The sequence below is a fragment of the Corapipo altera genome, unplaced genomic scaffold, assembly GCF_003945725.1.
Source record: "Corapipo altera isolate COAL_440 unplaced genomic scaffold, ASM394572v1 138, whole genome shotgun sequence".
Taxonomy (NCBI): domain Eukaryota; kingdom Metazoa; phylum Chordata; class Aves; order Passeriformes; family Pipridae; genus Corapipo; species Corapipo altera.
The window spans coordinates 440759-464856 of NW_020885036.1; the positions used below are offsets into that span (position 1 = coordinate 440759).

General features: G+C 58.6%; 3 protein-coding genes across 5 annotated transcripts in view; all 3 read right to left on the reverse strand.

Annotated features, from left to right (window-relative positions):
* Positions 1–1126: 1126 nt before the first annotated feature.
* PEAK3 (PEAK family member 3) lies at positions 1127–4980 on the reverse strand. The gene is made up of 4 exons (XM_027668311.1): positions 4874–4980; positions 4066–4172; positions 3189–3847; positions 1127–2725 (listed from the first exon to the last, which is right to left on the reverse strand). The coding sequence occupies exons 1-4, from the start codon at positions 4978–4980 to the stop codon at positions 1724–1726; spliced, it is 1875 nt and encodes a 624-aa protein (XP_027524112.1). The 3' UTR covers positions 1127–1723.
* A 4188-nt stretch (positions 4981–9168) lies between these two features.
* On the reverse strand, positions 9169–10253 carry LOC113959345 (peroxisome proliferator-activated receptor gamma coactivator-related protein 1-like). The gene is made up of 2 exons (XM_027668291.1): positions 10146–10253; positions 9169–10114 (listed from the first exon to the last, which is right to left on the reverse strand). The coding sequence occupies exons 1-2, from the start codon at positions 10176–10178 to the stop codon at positions 9188–9190; spliced, it is 960 nt and encodes a 319-aa protein (XP_027524092.1). The 5' UTR covers positions 10179–10253; the 3' UTR covers positions 9169–9187.
* An 804-nt stretch (positions 10254–11057) lies between these two features.
* Positions 11058–24098, reverse strand: part of LINGO3 (leucine rich repeat and Ig domain containing 3) — a 32974-nt gene continuing 19933 nt past the window's right edge. For 2 of the 3 annotated variants that reach the window (XM_027668289.1, XM_027668288.1), the window contains one exon: positions 11058–12923. In XM_027668289.1, coding sequence (XP_027524090.1) covers positions 11074–12923 — 1850 coding nt within the window. In that variant the 3' untranslated portion in view covers positions 11058–11073. Of the gene's footprint in view, positions 12924–23753; positions 23858–24098 lie in introns of all 3 variants that reach the window. The other variant, XM_027668290.1, reaches the window with a different exon arrangement.

The window sequence follows — 24098 nt, forward strand, 5'->3', positions numbered from 1 at the left end:
GACTGGTGATCCTCGGGGATCCTTTCCCACTCAGAAGATTCCAGGCCTTATCCTGCTGTGACCAAGGGTGGTTGTCCCTCCGGTGGTGGCAAAGGACTGACCTCCCTAACTTGGTTGTCCGGAAAAATTCCTGTTTTCCTGTGCCATGTTTTACTCTCCCCAGGGAGATGTTTGTACTCCTACCTTAAACATCACAGTCCCCTGGAGGTGTTCTGCTGATCTTGGGTGCTCCCAGCTGCCCCTGGCAGGAGGGGAGGGGGTGCTCAGAGCTGCCTGCCTGGGCTGCAGAAGCGGATTTTGTCTTTGTCCAGGAGGAGATGCCTGTGTTTGGGGAGCTGCTGCCGTGCCATGGGCTGTGCTGCCATCTCGTAGCCAAGACAGATACTACAGGAAGGGAGGGGGGTCAGCAGGGCACCCAAAATCCCATAATGGAATTCAAATCCCATTTCTGTGCTTGGGTGGTGCCTGTGCCAGGGTTTGGGTGGTGCAGCCTGGTGAGGAGGCTGCTCTGTGGGGTTTGGGTGGCCGTGGGCACAGGCTGCTCCTGCTGCTGGCAGGCCTTGGAGCCACAGAATTCTGGAATTGCTTGGGTTGGAACAGCCCTCTAAGATCAAATCCCAGCTACTCCCCCAGCACTGCCAAGGCACCACTAACCCATGTTCCCAGAACATCCCCATGTTTTTTGAACACTCAGGGGTGGTAACTCTGCTACTGCCATGGGCAGCCTGTTCAATGCCTGACCTCCCTTGTAGTGAAGACATTTTCCCCAATATCCAATCTAGATGGCTGTGAGCAGATTAATAATTACTGAGTAATAATTTTAATGACCTGAGCAGGGCCTCGATGGTCCCTCAGCATCCACTGGGGTTTGGAGACCGGGGTGCAGGTCCCACGTGGTGTGTCACAGTAAGGAGCAGATGCATCAGCCCTTCCTTGGTGCCCATAAACTCACGAGCTATTTGCTGGACACCATTCAGGCCGTGCTGGCTAAACACTCCTGGGCAGGGAAGTTTGGCTTTATGTTTCCCTCTGGATCCATCACTGGAGTGTGTAATGCTGTCAAAGAAGCACATAAAGGCCCAGTGTTTAAGAGGCTCAGCTCCAGGTTTTATTGAAGCTGTGTGGCTGCTGCATTTCCCCCTTCAAACTGTCATTTTTATTTGTGACTGTGCCACAAATTGTTTCTGAGAGGCTCAGGCCGTGGGAGCTGCTGTGTTCCTCCTTTGCTGAGGGTGCATTTAAGTTGTGAAGTGTGGCTTTGAGTGTTACTAAAAACAGCAAAAGCCTCGTGGCCACAGGAGGGGGCTGAGGGGGTTTTGTGCAAAGTCTGAACCTTAGAAACTTTACTCAGGAGAATCAATCACTAAATTGGTGCTTGGGGCTCCCATCCAGCCCTGTTTCCTGAGATGCTCCAATAAACCAGACTCAGAGCATCAACCAAAAATCATGTGAGGGTGTAAAAGCACCCCCTCCGTGTGTGAGCTTGGTCCCAACTCCCTCGTTCATGAGCTGTGGGGGAAGTGGGTTTGGATTTGCAGTTTTCCCAGTGAAAGCTGAGTTCCTCAGGAGCTGGTGGATTTCACAGAATCATGGAATGGTTTGGGTTGGAAGGAACCCTAAAGACCATCTACTTTGGCCCCCCCTGCCATGGGCAGGGACAGATTTGGCCACTGGGCTCTTGGCCTTGAGGAGACCTCCGGGTGGGCTGAACTTGAGCTCGGCTTTAGGGAGCATAGAGATCCTGGGTGACTTGGTAGAGGGTGTGTTCAGTGACCTCCTGGAAGTACTGGCAGCACAACCACTCCTCAAGGCCAGGTCTGCCCCCTGCCCCGGCCGAATTCTCCGCAAACCTCAGGAGCAGCAGAGCCCTTTTCACCTCCACCCAGCTCTGGAGCAGTGGGAGGGTCTTCCTGCTCCTGGCAAAGAGCTCCTGGCGTGGCCCCCAGAGCAGGACCTGCAGGATTCTCCTGGCCTGGGGGATGGAGACCCTCCTGGAGGGATCTCTGTGGAGGAGGAGTGTGGCCACGCGCCGGAGTCCTGCGGAGTAGATGGACAGGGAAGGGATTTCGGGAAGCCTGTTGCTTCTGAACCCCAGGGTGTCCTCCAGAGAGATGTCCACATGCAGGATCTGATAGATCAGCCTGCCCAGCTTCAGCTCATCTGCTGCTGGGGCGCTGGGTGCAGCCAGGCCCTTGGTCCAGTCCTGCTCTTGGCTGGTGGAACAAGGTCTTCGCTTGTCTTTGGCCTTGAAGAAGCTGCTGATGAGCAGCCGGGGGAGGGACAGTCCCAGGGGCTCCTTCTTGCCTTGCTGGCTCCCAGGAGGACACGGGCACTGCACCAGCAGCAGGTTCTCGGGGCTGAGGTCCCCTTGCCCCCCGTTCTGCCCCTGAAGGTGCTCCAGCCCCAGGCACAGCTGCAGGAGCAGGAGGCAGCCCAGGCGTTCATAGTGCCCAGGGCTGGTCCTGTGCAACCCCTGGGATCCCTTCACGAAGTCTGCCAGGGTCTGGTGGGGAACCTCGGCACAAATGAGTACCTGCAGGACAGGGTGGGTGGCAAGACAGGCAGGTTCCTGTCTGGAAGAGGACTGGCTCTGCTCTCCAGGGTTTCCTGGGAGCAGCAGCTTCCAGGGAAGGTGGTCGGTGAAGCGGCCGAGCAGGCGCTGGATGCTGCAGTGTGTCCCCAGGGAGCTCTGCACCCCCAGGCTGGAGCAGCACGGCTTGGGGACCTGCAGGGACAGAAGGACATGGCCAGCTGTGCCAGGAGAGAGCCATGGGGTGGGCCACCCCAGCAGCTCAGGGCCACCCTTTGAACCCACTGGCAGAGCCAGAACGACTTTAAGCAAGAACTGGGACATGAGGGGGGGATGGAGTAGCCCCCCAGGAGAGCTGCAGAGCTGCTTGGATGGGTCTCATCCTGCACTCCAGAGCAGCCAGCCCTGCTCCAGCCTCTCCTTTGTATACACTGGCCTCTCTGGACAACTTGCCAGGACATGTTCCCCAGCAGTGCCGTTCTCCTTGGGCCCATGGCAGCGTCACCCACGGGAGTGTCACCCTTGTCACCCCTGCCAGCAGCACCGTCTCCTTCAGCAAATGCAGAAGTAGGTGCAGAAAGGGGAAGCTGCTGCATGATGGGGCAGGAGCCATCTCCCTCTGCACCACCCAGGGGCATTTTACCAACTCCCTCCTTACCTTGGCTGCCAACTCCAGCTGGCTCTGCCCGAAGGTGAAGCCCACCCTGAAGTACCAGGCGTCCCCACTCTCACAGCATGGCTCCGGCTCCAGGATCCTCAGGGCTCCCCAGTGCTTCCCCACCAGCTCTGCCTCCAGCAGCTGCAGCTGCTCCTCCAGCCCCACCAGCTCCTCCTGGATCCGAGCCGAGAGCCGGGCCAAGGTGCCTGCCTGGCAACCCAAGAGCACCCCACAGAGCCCGGCCGGGCCAGGTAGGAGCTGCCCCAGCTCCCCATCCGCCGTCCCGAACGTCAGCTCCCTCAGCCTGGAGGACGGGTCTTCCCGGGGGCTGCTCCAGGCCACCGCTTCCCCCAGGCTCTGGGACTTGGTCAGGGGCTTCTTGGGTCCGCAGGAGGGTCTGTCCCGACGGGGGGTGGAGCTGGGAGCCCCCTCTTCGTGAGGCAGGTGGGATGGGACGCTGTAGAGGATGCTGCCGGCCCATGGTGTGGGGTCACCCTGGCAGTGGCGGGATGGTCCCTGCTCCGGGAGGGACTCTGCTCTCTGGAGCTGCTTTTTGGGCAGTGGGGGAGGCAGCGGCTCCTGGCTGGGCTGAGAGAGGGGTCTCCCAGCTCCTTCCCCTCGTCTCGCCTTGGGGGGGGTGAGGTGAGCCCGCAACTCTCCTGGGGAGGGAGGAACAGACGTGACAGAGGAGAAGAAAGTGGGAGCAGGATGGGAGTACAAACACGTCGTTCTTTGCCCCTGTGGATATTTCCAGCCCTAGCACCGCAGAGGTGACCGGGTACCGCGGGGGAGGACGGGGACAGCAGTGGCTCCATCCCCCCCGTCCGAGGTGACACCGCGGCGGGCAGGGGGACAGCGGGGTCGGGATGTCACTCACCCACGTTGCTGTAGATGAGGGCTGGGTCGGGGGGCCGGGGCGGGGTGTCCCCCATGGGGGTGGGCACACGCAGGTCCAGGCTGGCGCAGCGGGAATGGGCTCTGACCCTGCAGGGAGCCGGGATCGGTGTCACCCCCCGGGGGGGTTCTGACTCCTTTCCGTGCCGGCTCACAGGAAGGATAAAGAGAAAAGGGGAAGCAGCGGCCTGGGGGGGTTGGTGGTGGGGTTTTGGGGCAAAACACAGTGAGTTTGGTGGCACAGTGACTCCCGTCGCTGCTCGGGGGGTGCCGGGGGTGGGAGCTGCCTCGGGGGCTCCCCGTGTACTGAGTGACATCCTGGTGGGTGCAGGGACTGGAGTCTGCCCTGGGGGACCTGTTGGGTGACCTCGAGGAGGACAGGACGGTGGGAGAGGTGTGGGACAAGAGCAGAAAAAGTCTTTGTCACCCCCAGGCAGGCTCGGGGGGGCAGGACGGGGGTCTGTGTGCGGGGAGGGAGAGGGCAGAGCCCGGGGGAGGAGGAGGGCCGTGGGACGGAGCCGCTGCTTTCGCTTCCCCGTCCTGGCCGGCGCTGACTCTGCTGCCCCCAACGGCACCGAAACCGCCGCGGCTTCCTCTAAACCTCCTCCTTCTGCTGGGACAACCCCTGCTGAGCAATCCCAGGCTGTGCCCCCCTCAGACCCCCTGAAACCCCCGGACCCTGGATCATTGCCCTGGAGCAGCCGTGCCCGTGGTGCTGCCGGGAAGCTCCTGCCCGGGCCCCGTTTGCAGAGCAGTTTGGTACCTCGGAGTTTTCCCTGACAGTTTGGTACCTCGGAGTTTTCCCTGGCAGCAGAGGAGGCCTGGGGGGCTCCAACTCCATGTCCCGGATCCGCAGCAGCTCCCACTGCCCATCCTGGGCTCGCTGGGCTCCGGCCATGGCGCTGCTGGGAATCGCCCTTGAGCAACTCTCTGCACCCCCTCTGTGGGAGGATGTTCTTTCAAAACCTGCTTCTTGCACGTCTAAAGGAAGCTGGAGGTTGGGCCTCACTCCCTGGAGCCCCCAGAGCCCCCCAGGAGCCCCCGCATCACTCCATGTGCTGCCAGTGGAGGCTCCAGTCATGGCCGTGGCTGTTCCGTCACCTTTGGTCCATTCCTGGGGCACTGGATTTGTGTCCCTCAAGCTGCTCGTGGAGCTTCACACTCCTTCATGGATGGCTTTAGGGATGGCTTTGGAGGTGACTTCATGGATGGCAGTTGTGTTGAAAGAGGGATTCCCACCATAAAAACTTTCCAGGTTGCATAATTAATTCCCTTTTCTCCAGGTTGTGTTTTCAAGGTGGAATTGTTTTGTGTTCTTCCATGTTTTTGCTGGGATTTCCTGCAGCTGCTGAACCAGAGGAGCGCAGTCCTTAGAAAACACATTTTTTGATCTCCAGAACATTACAGGTGCTCAGAGAGCATGAATGACCCAGCTAAGCTGCTGGAAAAACTCCTCCCATTGCTGCCTGTCCCCTCTGGGATAAAGTCACATTTTTAACCTTCTAAACCTCAGAATATTTTAATATTTCCTCCCTTCTATTCAGTCTTTGGAATAATGAGTGGCTCACTGATGGCCCTTGTTCGTGGTGCCACTGTGGGGTGGGGGGTGGGTGGAAACCAACTGCAGGGATTTTCCCTGGGAGCAGCGAGGCTGGGATGAGGATTTAGGGGATGAGGATTCCATGAAGAAAGTGGATTTATCCACCGTGTTTTCACTGTTGGAGCCTGACCACACAGCCCTGGGCACCTCTCCAGGGCTCTGGGGGCCGGGATGGGCCTCAGTGGGTGCTGTGAACCTGAAGTAGGAGACCACCCTCCTCCAGGGTTTCTCCCCCATGTCTTTATTTTCCAACCCCCATTTCCCAGCTGACCCCAAGCAAACTTGGAGGTTGTGCCTGTTGGCCCTTGGCCAGGGGCCGTTTCTGTGAAGCCCAGGCCGTGTGTTAGAGCTGATAAAAATCCATGTGGGGGCTGAGTCATCCTTGAATCTGGCACCAGCTCAGGAGGGTGGGCAGGACTCTGGGAGATGCCAGCTTGGATGGTTCCTGCACCATCCACCCCAGGTGGTTGCCAGCACCTTTCCAGGGTGCCCAGGGGCTGCAGCCCACCCTGCCTGGCAGTGAGGCTTGGGTTGGTGCTGCTCCCTCAACACCTCACCCGGGCTAAAATGCTGTAAAAATGAAGAATATAAGTGGAATATTTAAGATCCAGGAGGATTTGGGGCTTATTGATGGTGGTCAGCAAGGGAGTCAGTGTTTGTGTGTCATTTATGTCCATGACAGTGACGCAAACTGCTCTGAGCAGCAGCAAAGCACAGAGTCACAGGATGGGTTAGGTGGGAAAGACCTTAAAGCCCATCTCCTTCTACCCCCTGCCATGGTGCTCCAAGGTGCCCAGGGTGCTCCAAGCCCTATCCAACCTGGCCTTGGACACTTCCAGGGGTGGGGTGAGAATCAGTTCCCACAGAATGGCACTTACCAACCCAAACCATTCCATGATTCTGTGATCATCCAGTTCCTCGTGCTCATGGTGATTCTGCTGGGTTTGACTGAGGGGAAAACCCCATAAAACCCCACAAACCAAGGTATTTTATGAAGCTTATAAAAAATGCTGCTTTCCTTGGCAGCATCTGCCTTCAAAAAACATGGATGAGGATTGAGGGTGACTTACTGGATTTCCCTGTGCAACCTTTGCTGACAAAATAAACCAGGATGGGAAGTGGGGAGCGGAGCATCATCCAACCTGGCCTTGGACACTCCCAGGGATGGGGCAGCCACAGCTTCTCTGGGCAACCTGTGCCAGGACCTCCTCACCCTCACAGGGAACCACAGACTCTTTGATTCCTAAGGAAAATGGTTTCTCTTCCCAGAGGGAAAATAGGACCTTTAAAGGCACCAGCTGGAAAATTGCATTTTCCTAATGGCCTTTATCTTTTGGTGGTTGTTTCCATGACATTATTCCCAACCCATGGCTGCTGTGGAGATGCTCTGTGCCCGGTTCAGGGCAGGTTGGGGTGATCCCTGTGGCACTGCTGGGCTGTGTTGGCACTGAAACCATCTCTCAGCATCTTCCATCCTGGCAGCTCATTCCCAAAAACTGCTGAAGGAGTGAGTCCTAACTCCCAGGGGTGTCCCCGAGGCCACGTTGCCCCCAAACCCTTGGGCACAGGCATGAACTGTAACCCCAACCCTTCACCTCCTGGGCACTCCTGTGCCAGGCAGGACTTTTGTACAAGCAGGAAATGAGCAAAACCCCCCAATTTCCTCTTTTCTCTCCTGCCCAGCCTGTGGGGGCTGCAGCATCCTGCTCATTTTGCAACCAGAACCACCCTCCCTCTGCTCACGAGGTGGGTGCTGGGAGCCTCCCCGGCCCGGGGGAGCAGGGGGGGATGGAATTTTGGGGTGAAGAGGCTGGAACTGGCCCAGGGCCCTTTTCTCCAGCAGATGGAGGCATTGCTTTGCTTCCACCACCCCGCAGCCTCCCAGTGCCAGTCCATGCCGGGAAAGCCGGGACTGGCACGGGAGCAGTGACACGGTGGGATTGGGGGAGGTGCAGCAGCCCCTTTGTGGGGGACACAAGGACAGGGGGGGCCCCAGCCAGGGGCAAGGGACACCGGGGTGGCCTTGGCCTCGTGGGGACGGTGATGGCAACTCAGCCAAGGGCTGGGATGGCCTTGTGTAGGGTCAGGCTGCTCCTGGGGCTGGTGGGACGGGAAAGGGGACCAAGGGGGTCACTTCAGGAGTAGAAGAGGAACCACCTCAGAGTCACAGAATCACAGAATAGGCTGAGTTGGAAGGGACCCACAAGGATCATTGAATCCAACTCCTGGTTCTGCACAGGCCCATCCCCAAGAGTCACACCCTGTGCCCCAGAGGATCAGCTAAACCTTCCTGGAGCTCTGGCAGCCTTGGGGCTGTGCCCACTGCCCTGGGGAGCCTGGGCAGTGCCCAACCAGCCTCTGGGGGAAGAACCTTTGCCTGAGATCCAACCTGACCCTGCCCTGACACAGCTCCAGCCATTCCCTGGGTGCTGTCCCTGGTCCCCCCAGAGCAGAGCTCAGTCCCTGCCCCTCCTCTGCCCCTGCCCAGGCAGTTGGAACTGCAGTGAGGTCTCCCCTCAGTCTCCTCCTTTCCAGCTGAACACACCAAGTGCCCTCAGTGTCCTCACACACCTTCAAATCAAGGCCCTTCCCCACCCTCGTTGCCCTCCTTTGGACACTCTCTAATGGCTTCAGATCTTCCTTTCACTGTGTCCCCCCAAACTGCCCCAATATTGAGGTGAGTCCACCTCAGGGCAGAGCAGAGCAGGACAATCCCCTCCCTGGTGCCCCAGGACAGGGATGTCCCTCCTGGCTGCCAGGGCACTGCTGACTCAGGAACAACTGGCACCCACCAGGACCCCCGGAGCCCTTTCCCAGCACTGCTCTCCAACCTCTCATTCCCAGTCTGTCCATCCGGGGTTGCCCCATCCCAGGGGAAGAATTCCTGCACTTCCCCGTGTTGAACTTCCCATGGTTGGTGACTCCCAGCCCTTGGATCTGTCCAGGTCTCTCTGCAGGCCCTCCCTGTCCTCGGGGGACTCAGCAGCTCCTCCCAATTCTGGGTCACCTGCCAACGTGCTCCCTGTCCCTTCCAGAGCTGTGTCCCAGTCGTTTGTGACGCTGTCGATGTTCAGGTGCATCCTTATGAACACCCATCAATAACTAAAACCAGATTAATAGCAGTGGCAGTTGGTTAACACACGTGCATTAATCATTTATTAGTTATTAATATGGACTTTGGTACCCTCTGAGAGGTGGTTCAGCATTGTTTATTATGGGGTTTGTGGGGTTGAGGGGCTGAAGGGCTGCAAATCCCAGCAGAGCCCTGGGGGGGAAGGTCTGCTGGAATTCTGGGGCTTCTCTGGCTGGAGCAGGTCTGGAGAGCACAAAGGCATGAATTCTGCTTGTGATGCAGGTGGTCCTGCCATTTCCAGGGGTTTGCCCCCGATTTTGTCTTTTTTTATTGAGGCCCATGAGCGAGAAAAGGAGGAAAAAACCAAACGAGCCACAGAAGTTCCTTTTTTTTAGGTTTTTTTTTTGCTCACAAATACATTTCACATGCTCGTTACATATAAAACTGGGCCAGGTCTGCACTGCCCAAACCTGCCTTTGCTCCCTCTGTGAGGGTCTGTGCCCCACTCCCTCCCCACCCCACCACCCCCCAGGTAAAAAATCCAAACAGGGGGGAGGCTGGTGGGACCCCGGTGGGACCCCGGTAGGACCCCGGTAGGACATGGCATGCACGGCTTGGGGAGCCGGGGGCACCGGGCATGCGGGGGCTGCCAGGGGAGGGAGGGATGGAGGGATGGATGGGGAGAGATGGGCACCATCCCCACCCTGTTGGGGCTGGATCCTGGCAGTGCCACAGAGGTGGGAGCAGTCTGGTGAGCCCCTCAGGGAGGAGGGCTGGGGGCTGCCCCTCTCTCCCCTCGGGGCTGGGGGGCACCCAGGGTGTGGGGGATGTTCTGAGCAGCCACTTGTGCCCCACAAAGCAAAGCCCCTCGGGTGCTCCTGTCCCTGGTGCATCCCCCGGGGTGCCCATGAGGAGATGGGCAGGTGCCTCCTCCAGCTCCCAGCCTGACCATTCCCAGCTGGAGAAGGGACATCCAGGTGGGGGACATGCCTGCAGGAATGGGGACAGAGGTGGGACCTGCAGCAACAAACCCCCGGGGTGCACATGGGAGGAGAAAGAGGAGGAGGAGGAGGAGGAGGAGGAGGAAGCCATGGGCTCTCTGGATCGTCCAGGCCACATCCAGGCTCTTCCCTTCCAGCTGGGCCAGCTCCACTCCTTCTTCCACCTGAAAACTTGTGCCCAGAGGCAAAGCCGGGGCAAAGCCTGGGTAGGGTGGGATGGGAAGGCAGGACCCACCCCCAGGCAGGCCCGGGGACATTGCCCTGCTGCTTCCAGCACCGGAGGGTGCAGGATCCACATGGACACCATGGAGGTGCCAGCCAGGACGTTCTCCCTGAACTGCTTGTTCCCAGCCTTTCCCTGCTTTTCTTTCCCAGGCTGAAGGGCCTCCCTGCACAGGACAAGCCAGGTCCTGCTCTCCCATGGATTTCAACTTTGCAATCCAAAGAAAACAGACCAAAAAGTGCCTTTTGCAGGAATCTCAACCCTTTCACCCCACCACTCCTACAGTGGCTTGGGTGGATTCAAACACATCACCCTCGGGCTGCTCCTCTTGATTTTAATGATCTTGGCCTCATTTTGCCCTTTTTGTCCCTTTTTTCCTGCTGACACCGCCTGAGAGCCTGGCCCTGGGTGGGTTATTATTGCTTGTGCAGGAGCATCCCCAGACTCCCGCGTTGGCAGACGCTGCATCTTAAACCGACAGATGGGAAACTCTCAAGGCACAGCTGTGCCCTGGTGGGTCTGTCCTTGCCAAGGGGCTGGAGGAGACACCCCGGCTTGGCACAACCTCCCCCGGAGCCCCCAGTCCCGCATCGCCCCGGAAGACTTTTCTCTTGGAAATTCATTAAAAAAAAATAAATCATTGGACCAAAACCCCCACCAACACCAAGAAAAGAACCATAAACAACCACCAGGAAAGTTTTCTGAAGAGTCTCTTAAAAAAAAAGAGAGAGGGGGGGAAAAAACCAGGAAGTGGTTTTTTTTCCCGGGCCCAAACGCTGCTGATCTTTTGGCTCGAGAAATGCATAGTTGGTAGCAAAAATTCCAGCTACATTGGGAGCCCCTGGAGCTGGGATGGCCCCTGAGCCGAGGGCTCACCGAGGGCCTCGCAGGGCTAGGACACTGGGGCCATCCCTCCCCAACCCTGAGGTCCACCCAGTTCCGCCCCTGCTGGCCTGTGGCACCTCTGGTGTGTCTCCAGCCACATCCCACCACCAGCCCCGGGATGCCAGCGGTGCTCCCACACCCCTCCCGGCCCCGTCCCGCCGTGGCCGCACCTGGGGCCAGGCAGCAGACAACGCTTCTCCAGGAGAGCCTCAGATCATCTTCATGTTGAATTTCCTGGCCCCTCCCTGGCCCGTGGTGGTGGTGGGCCCGTCCACCTTGCGGAAGGAATACTCCACGGAGAAGTTGTTCTTGTGCTGCCCCCGGCCGCGGCTCCACACGAAGAGCAGGAGGAAGCAGAAGAGCACCACGCCCAGGAAGGTGATGCAGCCCATGGCCGTGGAGACCAGGATGGTCTTGAGGTCCAAGGTAAACTTCAAGAAGACCTGGGTGTCGTTGTGGAAGGTGTCGTTGAAGTCGCTGAGGTACAGGGTGCGGTTGGCGCGGTGGGCGCCGTCGGCCGGGCGCCCCTTCACCGTCAGCGTGGCGAAGTAGGTGTCGTTGCCGCCGGCGTTGCTGGCGATGCAGATGTAGGTGCCACTGTCCTGCACCTGGGTGAAGCGGATCTCCAGGGTGCCCCCGGGCAGCACTGTGGCCCTGCCCGTGCTGCGGGTGGTGATCATGCGGTGCTGGGGGGACACCCAGGCGATGGAGGGTTCGGGCTCCCCATCTGCCCGGCACAGGAAGGACACGGACTGGCCCTCCCGCGCCGTCACGTGCTGCAGCTTCCTATCCCGGATCTTGGGCTTCTGGCAGGTGAAGTACTCGAAGAGCACCGAGTCTGGGAAGTCCCGCAGGGCATTGCCCTGGATCTCGGGAGGGGAGGAGCACATGGGCTGCTGCCCGTCAAAGTTGAGCGTCTTGCGCCGCTGCAGGACCCAGAGGAGGCGGCAGTCGCAGGCCAGGGGGTTCCTATCCACCCGCAGCGTCTCCAGTGTGTTGACCGAGTGGAAGGTGCTCTCCTCCAGCGTGGACAGGAAGTTGCTGGAGAGGTTGAGCAGCCGGATCTGTCTCAGGCCAGAGAAAGCCTGTGGCTCCACGGATACCAGGAGGGCACCCACGATGTGGAGCTCCTGGAGCCGGATGAGGTCCTTAAAGGAGCCCTTCAGCACAGTGCTAATGGGGTTGTAGGACAGGTTGAGGTACCGCAGGTACACCAGGTTCCTCAAGGCGGCGGCGGGCACGGCCGTGATGTTGGTGTAGGTGATGGAGAGCGAGGTGAGGTTCAGGCCCTGGAAGCTGGTGGGGGAGACCTCTTCCAGCAGTGGCCAGTTGTCAATCTCCAGCTGCAGAAGGTTGTAGAGCTTCTTGAAGTTCTGGTCCTCCAGTGCAGAGATGCTGAGGTGGCGGAGCCGCAGCACCTCCAGGTTCTGGAGGTAGGAGAGCGACTCGGCTGAGATGGAGGTCAGGTTGCACTTCTCGATGGTCAGCTGCTCCAGGCCCAGCAGCCCCGAGAAGGCACGCTGGGAGATGTACACCAGGTCGTTGTCACCCACCTCCAGGCTCTTCAGGTTCCGCAGGTCCTGGAACATGTAGTCCAGCAGGATGACAAGCTTGTTCTCGCTGATGTCCAGGAGGGTGAGGTTGGTCAGCTTGGTGAAGACGCCGGGGGGGATGAGCTTGAGCTGGTTCCCCCGCAGCCGCAGGGTCTGCAGGTTGAACAGGTTGCTGAAGGCTCCGGGCTCCACATTGGAGATGATGTTCTCGCTGAAATCCAGCTCCTCCAGCAGCGGGTACGGGGACAGGTCCCCGGGGTTGAGGCAGCGGATGCGGTTCTTGTTGAGCTCCAGGATCCTGGTCTCGGTGGGGATGCCCTCGGGGATGGAGGTGAGGCGCTTGCGGTGGCACACCACAGATTTGAGGTGTGGGGCGCACTCGCAGCGGGCGGGGCAGGATCCCACCCACGGGGGGCTCAGCAGGACCACGTGCAGGGCCAGGACCGGGAGCCAACATGTCATTGTGTGGAGCATCTCTAGGGGCTCACTACCATCCGCCCGTGAGCCTGCCAGGGGAGACACGTGGAGTCAGTGCAGGCTAACAGAGTCCTACAGTCCCAGGTCCCCCACGTGGTCCTCAAACCATGGCCTGTGGGCTGATAAGGTCCCAATTCCCCCAGGAAACCCTCCAGATCCTTTTCTCAGCACCCATTGTGTGTGACCTGGTGATCACGCCCTGTGCAAACCTGGGGTAAATGAGCCTCACTGTGCACACCCCGTCAGGAGAACAGGGAAACGGAGGCAGGGGAGAGGTTTGCCAGAGGAGCCACAGCTGCAGACCCACAGCTCGGCCTCTGCCCCCGGCTCGCCCTGCTCTGTTCCCCCAATGGGGCACACACGGGCACAGGGGACTGTGAGCACCCCGGGATGATGGGGGCACAGACCCCTGGGGCAGTGCAGGAGCAAAGAGCATCCCGGGACAGCACAGACCCCCCGGGCAGTGCAGGAGCAAAGAGATGCCGGCAGAGGCCTTGCAAGCTCGTGACACGGGGTAGGATGCCCCGTCCCCTCCATTCCCTGCCAGGCTGGGCCCTCCTCTCATCCAGCGGCATAAATCCAAGCCCCTCTCTCCCTCCTAAGCCGAGCACCAGCCACCTTCGGACGGGCCTTTTCGGAAGCCCCAAATCCCGGCCCCGGGCTCGTCGCGGTCCCGCAGGACTGGGGACGTTTGGTGTCGCACGTAGGGACTGGTCCTTGTCCCCACACCCCTTTCCCCCTCGGGGGGGGATTAAGGCGGCCGAGGGTACAGTCTTTGCCACCGAGGGATTAACGCCGCGGTGCCCCCGCTGTCCCCCTTTCCCGGGATTAGCACTTGGCCGCCGCTTTCCCTTTTCTTTGCTTCCCCTTTCCCACCCCGTGTCCCCTCCCGTGCCCCAAATCTGCCGGGCTGCCTGGAAAGGCATCTCCCAGCGCCGCTGCAAACACCTCAGCCGCCTCTCCTTAAGGAAACACGGTCATTAACCTAATTAAGCGGCAGAGCTGCTCGGTCGGGGCGCCGTGGGGCGTTTTTGGGTCTGACAAGGGAACATTGGGGTACCTCCAGCCACCCCCGTAGAGGTGCAGTGAGTGGGGCATTGACTCCCCCCCAGTAAGGGGGCCTTTGTCCCATCACTCCCACAGCACTGGGACAAACTGGTGTGCAGCCCCCCGGGGCAGCCAGGCTGGATCCAGCCCTTCAGGGAAGCCCAAACTGTGGCTCTGGGGAGCACTAGACCAAGCCCAAGCCTCCCTCCCACACTCCCTTCTGTCCCTCTGGGCACATCAGGGCCTCCAAATGTGTCCATCACTCAGCAGGACGTGGGGAGGATGTGACATCTGTGGCTGCTCAAGGCCATGGTGGCGTGGCTGCATGTTCAAATCCATCTCAGTGCCTCTGCATGTCCTCATTGCCCAAAAGCATTGCCCAAGGCACTTGGGAACAGCCTTGGGGAGCTGAGGAGGATTATTGATCTCTCTGTGCTCACAGAGGAAGGATGCAATCTCCATGGATGATTTTCTGCCCTGATCCCATTACCCAAGCAAAGCAATTTCTGTCAATAAACCCATTCCCCGGTGCAATTTTGGAACCTGGGAGATTATCTTTTATGGACATGGGGGGCTGAGGGACAAGTGGTGGCCTTGGCAGTGCTGGGGTAACAGTTGGACTCGATGATCTCAGAGGGATCTCCCACCCTCAACGATTCTATTCTATGATTCTATGACACTTTTTTTTTTTCATACACGTCTTAATTTTGCCACACATCCCTTTTTCTTCCAACGAACTCAAACCAACAGGGAAGTGTCACCGTTTCACACAACCACAGGGAAGGGATTTAACAGCACTGGCTTCCCTTGCTGGGGACAGTGGGGTGGGACTGGAGACCTCCCCGCTGCCCCTGCCCCTCCTTCCCCTCTGCCCAGCACTGCTCAGATTCACTCCTTGCACCCAACCGCCCCATCCAACTGGGGTCCCCAAATGCCCCCTGGGGATGTGGCTGGAGCTGCCTTCTAGTGCCAGGAGCCACTTTGTGCTGGTTGGTGGCCCCGGGAACCTGAGCTGGCTCTGGGGTGAGGTGGCAGCAGCTCCTCTGGGTCCTCCTGGTTCTCAAGGCTCTGCTCCTGCTCTGTCACGGAAGGGCAGGATGTGACCAAGCACAACCAGCAAACCCACAGGGAAAACCCTCCCCAGTTTATTGGGACACTTCTTTGTTCTATTTAAATAAATAAATGTGCCCAGGTGCCTCTGCCAGGCTGAGGGTCTCCCCACTGTGCCCCCCATCACTCCCTGCCGGGGGCTGGGGGTTTCTGCCCTTCCCCTCCCTGCCCGAGGCAGCCGAGCACAGCCCAGCTCTGCCCCGTGTTCATTATGAATGAGCCCCGGGTAACCCGACTCCACTTTTGGTTACTACTGCGGCCACCCGAGCCTCTAAGCAAAGGTATGGACCTGCTGGAGTTGTTTTCCCTGGCAGATGGGCAGCGGGAGCCGCAGCCCCGGGCTCACCTCCCTGCTCCGCAGCCACCCTGGCAACCCCCGTCCCATGTCTGGTCCAGGCACCCCCACGGCAGGGGCAGGAATCCTGGCTGCTGGAGTTATCTGCCCTCTGTTTGGGTGGGTTTACCTGTTCCTGCTGGGTTGGATGGACAGTCACTGCCCGGTTATCCATAAAACAGTGGGAAGCTCTAACATTTTGCCGACAGCTGTGGAGGTGGGCGATGGCTCTCGCAGTTTTACTTGGGAGGAGGAACAGGCCTCTTCCAGCCCACAAGGAGGAACAGGAACATTTGTTGTTGCTGGTGCTGGCTGCCCTGGCACCCGTGGGTGCTCTGGTGAAGCCGGGCACAGCCCCAACACCCTCAGCAAACCCCACAGAGGGGATTAACAGGTACTGGGTGAGCCCCTCCTGGCAAATCCAGGGCCATACGAGCTCAGGAGTCAAGGTTGGCTCTGTCTCTGCAGGTCTCTACCAGCCCAGGACACCCTGCAGGAGCTGCCCCAGCTGCAGAGACCCCAGTCCCCTGCAGTGACCCCTGGGCCCCCGGTCCAAGCCGGGTTGTTTATTAATAGCTGGTTACTGCGATAGTCCCGGGCTCGCCTGCTCCCGGGGGGCCAGGCCAATTAAGCCTCCAATGCAAGGCCTAGATAGAGGCTCTTCTCCTCATTTAATTTGTTTTTAAAAATAACACACGCCTGCTGCACACAGGGCTGGGGCACAGAGCCAGCAGAGCCTGGGGCTGAGGGGCTGTGATGGCAAGAACCAGAGCAGAGACACTACGGCCACTTGTGAGCACCTGGAAGAGCCCGTCCCTCCCTCCCTGCCTCCCTCCCTCCCTGCCTCCTTCCCCACCAGGATGTGTAGCCACTGAGCCCATTCTGTCCCAGCAGTGTGGAGGAACTGGTTCTTGGATGATCACAGAATCATGGAATGGTTTGGGTTGGTAAGTGCCATTCTGTGGGAACTGATTCCCATCCCACCCCACCCCTGGAAGTGCCCAAGGCCAGGTTGGACAGGGCTTGGAACACCCTGGGATAGGGGAAGGTGTCCCTGGCCATGGCAGGGGGTGGAACTGGATGGGCTTTAAGGTCCCTTCCAACCTTATTCTGATTATTCTGGGATTCCATGATTCCTGCAGGTGGGATTTCGCTCCTCTCCCCACCTGTTCCCAGAGCAGAGGAGGCAGCACAGTCCCTTCCACCTCCTTCAGACGGCTCCTGCTCTGCTGGCACGTGCTCAGCACCATCAGCTACTCCAAGAGCAGTTGCTCCCCCGCTGCCAATTCTCCCTTTTTCTGAACAAAGGCCACAAAATCAGCCCAGGGTGACATTTCCAGATTCCCCTGCTCGGACATCTCCTGAGCACAAACACCTCAGGCAAAGCAATGCCTTGTTTCATTTCCTCCAGCAGGAGCAAATGGTCCTGCTGAGACCTTCTCCTTCCCAAATCCCACCAGTGCTGCTCCAGGCCTGGGGTACCCCCTTCCTGGGGTGGGGGTAGGCAGAGGCACCCAGGGGAGGTTCTGGGCTCAGTTTATGGGATGCTGCTGCATCTTTCCAGGCATGGGGACCCCGGGGAAGACAGAGATCCCCAAGTAGGGAGGGAGAAAATGGGGCAGCAAGTGCCCCGGGATGGGACTCAAAAGCCCAATGGGGGGGATGATCCCAGCCCTGACACACAGGTGTCAGTGCCAATGACTCATGCCAGTGCCAGCATGTCCCAAATTTGGCACGAGACAGGAAAGGGCTCCTACAAACACCAACAGCAGCCAAGTGCTGCTGGAAACACCCTGGGCACTGCCGGCAGCCAGCCCTGTCCCTGTGCCACCCTCGCTCCCTGGCTGCTGTCCTCAGCCCACACCCGGCTCCCAGCCAGGGGAGCCAGTGCCAACCCTGGCCTGGCTGTGCCAGCCCCCTCACAGACACTGCCAGCCCCGGGGAGGGGGTTTGGGCTGGGCCTGGGGGGGATGGAGCGTCCAGAAATGCCTGTGGAAGCAGCTCGGTGCTTCCCCAGCTCATTTACAGCTGCCAGGACTGGGGGAGAGTTCTGGACTCACCCTCAGCATGAGATCCCTCTGCTCCCAACCCTGGGGTGTGACCTAAACGAGATCTGGATTATCAGGAATAGGAGTAGGAATAGGAATAGGAGTAGGAATAGGAATAGGAGTAGGAATAGGAATAGGAATAGGAGTAGGAATAGGAATAGGAGTAGGAGTAGGAGTAGGAGTAGGACCAGGGCTGCACCAAGTGGGCTTGATGGCTTGTCTGGGACTCCAACCTCCTGGAGCTGCTGGCAGGGGCTTGGGGCAGAGGATGGGCCCCCTGATGCCAGGCACTGCCAGAGGTGGGTGCCAGCCTGAACCCTGGCCCCAGGCCCTGCACAGGGCTCAGGGCAGCCGGAGCTCCTTGAGACTGGACGAGGAGTTCCCAGGGCTGTGCCAAAGCCTGTCCAGACATCTGCTGGCTCTGGGCTTTGCAGAGCTCCCCATCCAAGCCTAAGGTGCCCATCCAAGCCAAAAGGTGCCCATCCAAACCAACCTGGAGCCCAAGCTTTGCCTGTACTCAGGTTTCTTCCCAGCCCATGAGCAGGGATGGGGAAGCTGAGTCCCTGGGAACTGTCCCCAGTCCTGTGCCAAAGCCTGTCCAGATGTCTGCTCCTTCCTCCCTGCCAGGAAACCTCGAGCCCTCGATGACACCTTGCAACAGCCAGCAAAAACACAGCCCCCCATGTGGTTTTGGGGCTGAAAAGGCAGAAACACGGGGTCCCCAGGGAGTCTGCTTCATGCTCAGCTCTTGGTGGTGATGCCACTGATGTTGGCATGTGGCACCACAGGCTGATGGGGATCCCTGGGGGGACTTTTTGGTCTTTTTTAGACCTGACAGAGCAGTTTTATGCCCAGATGTGAAGTCAGGGATCCAAACCATGCTTTTCCAGCCATGCTGCAGCTCATGGCAGAGACGCTGCAATGAGGACCAGAGGTGACCTGTGCCACCCCTAAAAGCAAACCCGTGGCTCCTGTACTTTATTTAATTTCATTTTTTATTTTTACCTCGAGTCTGCAAAATCAGTGGGTTTGTGGCCACACTGAGCTTGGAAAAACCCCAGAAAAGATGTGGGGGGATGGAGAGGATGGAGGTGATGGGGAGGAGCTGCAGGGCCATCCCCAGGACCTTCCCTGGCTCCTGAGGTGACACCAGCAGGTTCCTCCCTCCGTGTCAGGAAGCAGAAACATCCCAGCTCATTCTGGGGCGTGGAGGAGATTAAATCAGTGCTGAGACATAAACAAAAAGGGAGGGAACTCTGAGGGTCAAAGCAGGCCAGGGATGTGCCCATGCCAGGCTCTGGTGATCAGGCAATTAGCAAACCAAGCATGGGAATAATGCAGCTGAAACAGGGAGAGGAGGAGAGAGCTGGGAGTAAGAGGGAAGAAAATCAATCACCAGCCCTAATGGAGAATTATCCAGTAGAGAATTATTCCTAATCCCATCAGAGGCTGGCTGGGAAACAAATTCTCTGGGCTCTGCCGCTCTCGGCGCTGTTTTTTCTGGGTCAGTCCCTTTGCCAGCAGAGCCGGGCTGGGCAGGCAGGAGGGCAGAGCTGGGGGAACAGAGAGACAGCTGAGGGGCTGGGTGGGCACTGGGGCAACTTCAGGAGTTGAGGGGCACCCAGCAGGGCCCCTGTGGTCCCCCATCCAGCAGGATCCCTGTGGTGGGTCCCCTCACCCTGCAGGACCTGCAAGTGGCCTGAGGGTCCTCAGGGCATCAGGTGGCCAAGTGACTGTCCCCAACAGCCATGTCAGAGCTCAGCAGTGGGGCTGGGACCACAGTCACCCTCATGTCCCTCTCGAGGCTGTTCAAACAGCAACAGATTTTCCTGACAATGTGCAGAAATGGGGAGAGAAAGCGTGAAAGGAGCCGTGTGTGCAGGAGACAGGCTCTGCTGGGTCACTGCAGAGCGTCCCCAGGCGTGCCTTAAGGGCTTGAGAACATGAAAAGCTTCTCCAGAAGGGAGTTATTCTGGTGACTGGCAGCTGCTGCATCTCCTGCAGCTCCTCCTGCTCAGCAGCCCCAGGTCTTGGGGTCAGAACAGTGGCTGCACCAGCTCCCAGCTCGGCAGGATTTACCTTCCCAGCCTGCAAACTCCATGGCTGGTGCCTTCAGGGAGCCATCCTCCCACCCCGAGTCCACAGGACACTCCACTCTCCACTTCCCTCCCCCGTGGAAACTCCCGCCCTCGCAAAACGCCGCAAACACCCAGGGCCGAGGATTCCCTAATGAGCTGAGACACCAGGGAGACGACTCCAAAGAAGCCACTGCTTATTTTTAGAGACAACCTTATGATTCCTGAGCACGTGGCCCAGGCAATACTGTGCAGGCAGCCACAGATTGGCCACAATCTGCTTTTCTTCTTGATAGACATCATGTCTGAATCTCTATCTCCACAAGATGCTCCCAGGAGAGAAGACATTTAGATACGACCACAACGTACAACATTTCTGAAAGGTCACTGCATGTACCAGGCACGAGGTGCAGAAGCCACTCATCAGCACCAGGGGCTTTGGGGAGCTGTTTAATATTCCAGGAGCATCTTTATTTCTCTACCAAGGTGAATAACTCCTCTAAAAGGAGGGAAGGGGGAGCAGGACAAATGGGTGCTGGACTTATTTCCACCCAAGAAGTTGGATTGAACCACCAGTCAGACCTGGATCTGCTACTGGGAAATGGTGGCTGAGACTGAACCTGACCTGGATCTCAACAGCTTCAGCACCTGCTGGACCACACAGGAGCAAAGGCTGAGCTCGACTCCCCCTCTTCACCTGCAGCCCAAACACTTTGCTGCCACTGAGCTGCTCCACATCAGAAATGCTGGAGAGGAACATGGACACCAGGGATTATTTTTGTGAGGATTCCCAGCCAAGTCCCTTCTGCACAGTGAGAACTTCTAATTTGCAAAAGCCCATTAATATCATGGGCAGGATGAGGAGGGTCTGGAAGGCAAATGTGGGCTGACAGCCCAGACCCCCAGGACCACCCCAGTCTGCCACCAGCACCAGTTCCTGGCCACAGCCCCCAGGGTGTCCTTGTCCCTGAGCACCCATCCAACAATGAGCTGATATCCCAGGTCCAGGAGGCCCCCACTGTAAAACCACCTTCCTCCTCTCTCACCCAAGGGCAGGATACAGCCCAGGGGCTCTGGGCTTTGTAAGGGCCCCACCTGAGCCAACAGGTCCCCATCTGAGCCAACAGGTCTCCACTTGAGCCAACAGGTCCCCATCCAAGCCAAAAGATGCCCATCCAAACTTAGCTGGAGCCCAAGATTTGCCCATATTCAGGTTTCTTCCCAGCCCATGAGTAGAGATGGGGAACCTGAGCCCCTGGGAACTGTCCTCCTGCCATCTCAGTTTTAGAGCCCACACCACAAAGCTGCTAAGACATTTACAGCACATGAGCCCCCCCCAGCCCTGGCAGCACAGATGGGACAGTCGGGCACAGACACATTCCAGCTACAAGCAGAACATCTTGGAAAACAGGGCCACGCTCCTGCCAAGGGCTCCTGCCCCCACAGAGACACAAATAAAGACCATTAAATGAGAGAGGGGAATTTGCTCCTTGCCCTGCAGCTGCCTCCCCCTCCTGCTTCCTGCTTTCCCAGCTCATCACTCACCAAAACACAGCCTGGGAGCAGCACCCTGGGAGCAAAACCTCGGTGCAGGAGAGCACTGAATCCAACGTGGATGGAGTGATGTGGAAAGGGATGGAGGGAACATGTCAGAGCCTGGTCAACCAGGACATCCCCAGGCAGAGCACAGGCTGTGCAGGGGACACCCCACAGTGTCCCTAAATGCACATCACCCAGAGGGGCTCTGGAGCAGCGGGGAGAAGTGCCACCTCGTCTCATGGAGGGGCCCTGTGCCTTTTCTGCTCCCAGCCAGGCAGCTCCATAATAAATGAAGTGCTGGAGCAGGATGATTAATGGTGGGAACAGCAAAGCATACGCTGTAATTAGCCACCTTTCAGGAGGCTGATGGATGACGCTGCTCGGGGGCGTGCGGAGTGCTCGGAAGACGCACGTGCGGCCACCCCCAGCCCAGCCCCGGCCCAGCCCCATCCCAGTCTGCCCAGCAGCGCCCAGCAGAGCCCTCCCATGCTGCTGGATGATGACTCCGTGGCGCTGTGAGTGCCAGCTGCCTCCCACGGGCTTTGCCCCAGCGAACGCCCTCGTTTGTGTGTCCGGCCGGCTGTGCCAGCCCTCGTTAGCTCGGGTCGTTTGTTAAGCTCAGCTTCTGAGCCCCTTGTGGGGCCGGCACATAAATCATGCCATGATCGCTGTCACTTGCTGCCAGGGCTGGACCTTTGGTGGCAAAATCTCCTCCTAATCCCTCACCTGAACCACGGCGGCACCTCTGTGTGCCAGGCACTGCTCTGAGACTCTCTGAGGCTCATGGACAAAACAACAGCCATTTCCAGGTTTGGGCCTCAGGAAGGACCCTGTTCCTGAGGGCTCAGCCCCATGGGGTGCCACCACCCATGGCACGGGGTGCAGGGGTGCCTGGCATGGCAGAGAGCCCAGCTTTCCTCCAGAGCAAGAGCCTGGAGTCCCCGGGGCTGCTGCCTCCACACCTTGCAAGAGTGATCCATCATTCCAGAGGCTTTAATTCGACTGGACTTGTGGGCAGATGGAGAGACTGACAGTCCAGACTGACAGGCAGCTGCCTGCTCTGAGGACAGCAGGGAGAGGCAGCTGTGGGTGGAAAACAACGCGGTCCTGGCAGGACTGCTCAGCTCTGCACGGGAAAAGCGGCTCAGAGCTCTGCAGGCAAAGCTCTGCGGGGGCAGGGGGGCGAGGGGGGCACAGGAGGAGCCCTAAACTCTGCTTGGAGTGGGAATCCCAGGCAAGAGGAGCTTGGAGTGACAGCCCTCTCTCCACCTCCCAGCTCTGCTCGGCACCAGTGCTGGGCTGGCTGTGTTTTTTAAGCCCTGTCTCCAGCTGCTGCATTGGAGATTTTATTGCCATCCCAATTACGATCCTGGAAGCAGCGAAAGCAAAATGCCATTACAGGGTGAGATAATGCCTGACATCCCAATCCATCCCCATCCTGCCTGTGCAAACCCCCCTGGAATAACCCCGTAGACGGGAGGGGGATGGGGGAGTCATCCCAGCGTTCCCTAAGCCCTGCAGAGCACAGATCCCTCCTGGACTCGCTGCTCAGATTTCGAGGGGGGCCAGTGGAGCCCCGGGGGGCCCAGCTGTGCCTCCCCCACACCTCCCCCAGGCTGCAGACAGCAGGGAGTGGTGACATTTGGAGCGAGACACGCTGGCGTCAGTGCCCAGATCCACAGCTCTGGGGGATCAGCTGGGCTGGGGGACCAGGAGAGAAGCTCCTTTCCCACGTGCAGCCTCAGGAGGTTCCCAAAAAGTCAGAATTCTCCGTGGTGGGAGGGGAGGGGGATGGCAGGGCTGGATGGTTTAACTCCCTGTCCAGCACCTTGACAGCAGAGCCACGGCAAAGCCTCCAGAGCCCCAGGGTGGAGCCAGTGGACTCCCAAATCCCGTGAAACCCACCCAAATCCCAAATCCCAAATCACTGCTCCTCAAACTGATGCTGCACAGCACCCTGGCACGGCCAAGGCTGGGAACTCCACTGAGGCGAAGGCTGGGGCCATGCTGTGCCAAAGGCTGGGGTCCCAGCTGAGGCCAAGGCTGGAGACCCTGCTGTATCTGAGTCTGGGCTCCTCCCTGTGGCCAAGGCTGGGGACCCCACTGCTGCCTGCCAATGTAGGGATTTCTAATATGGGAAAACAGCAAGAAATGGACACACACTGGTGGGATGGAAGCCATGGGAAAAGTAAGGAGAAGCAGTTCCCTAGGGCAGAAAGAGGAACTTGAACAAAGGATGAAAGGAATTAATGTTGCCAGTAGGTAAAAATGTTATAAGGACTCACGGCCTGAATGAACAATTGCAGCCTATTGTGTAAAAGGTATAAAAAGCTTACTGAAATAATTAATGTCTTTGCTTTCACCATCATGCAAAGTCCTTGCCCTTAATTGCCACATGCCACCAACCTCAGGGCAAGTACCAGAGCTCAACACCCCTGAGCTTCACATCACAGCCCCACTTGAGTTATTTCTTGCTTGTTTTGGGGGCACCAGGCTGGAGTTTTCCTGCATGGGATGAATCTCTGGCTCGGTGGTGCCGAGAGCTCCTGCTGCAAAGGACAGTGGGGACAAAGAGGGGGTAATGCCACCAAGCAGGGATGGCCATGAGCTAGAAATGAGCTGGATTTCTGGTGTCCCAGCCCCATGGGGTGCCAGGGCAGGGGTGATGCTGATCCCCCAACCCCCCCAGCCCTGGGCAGTGCTCACCGTTCCGCAGGTCCGGGGCCACACCGACATCGGGGGCTGCTGAGACATCGGAGAGCAGGGGGGGTTACATGGCAAAGGGTCCCACACAGCCAGCCTTGGCTCCTCTGGACAGAACAGCACAAGGAGATGACTGTGAATCACCTTTCCACAGCGTCCAGCACAGAAATCCCAAATAAAGCCCCTCAAAGCCCAAGGATGTGGACATGGACACCTCCCAGAGAGGGGAAGCATCCTTAGTGCTGCTCCAGCCTGATGGGTGATCTCACCACTGCAGCTTGCCTGGGTTTTTATCTATCTATCTATCTATCTATCTATCTATCTATCTATCTATCTATCTATCTATCT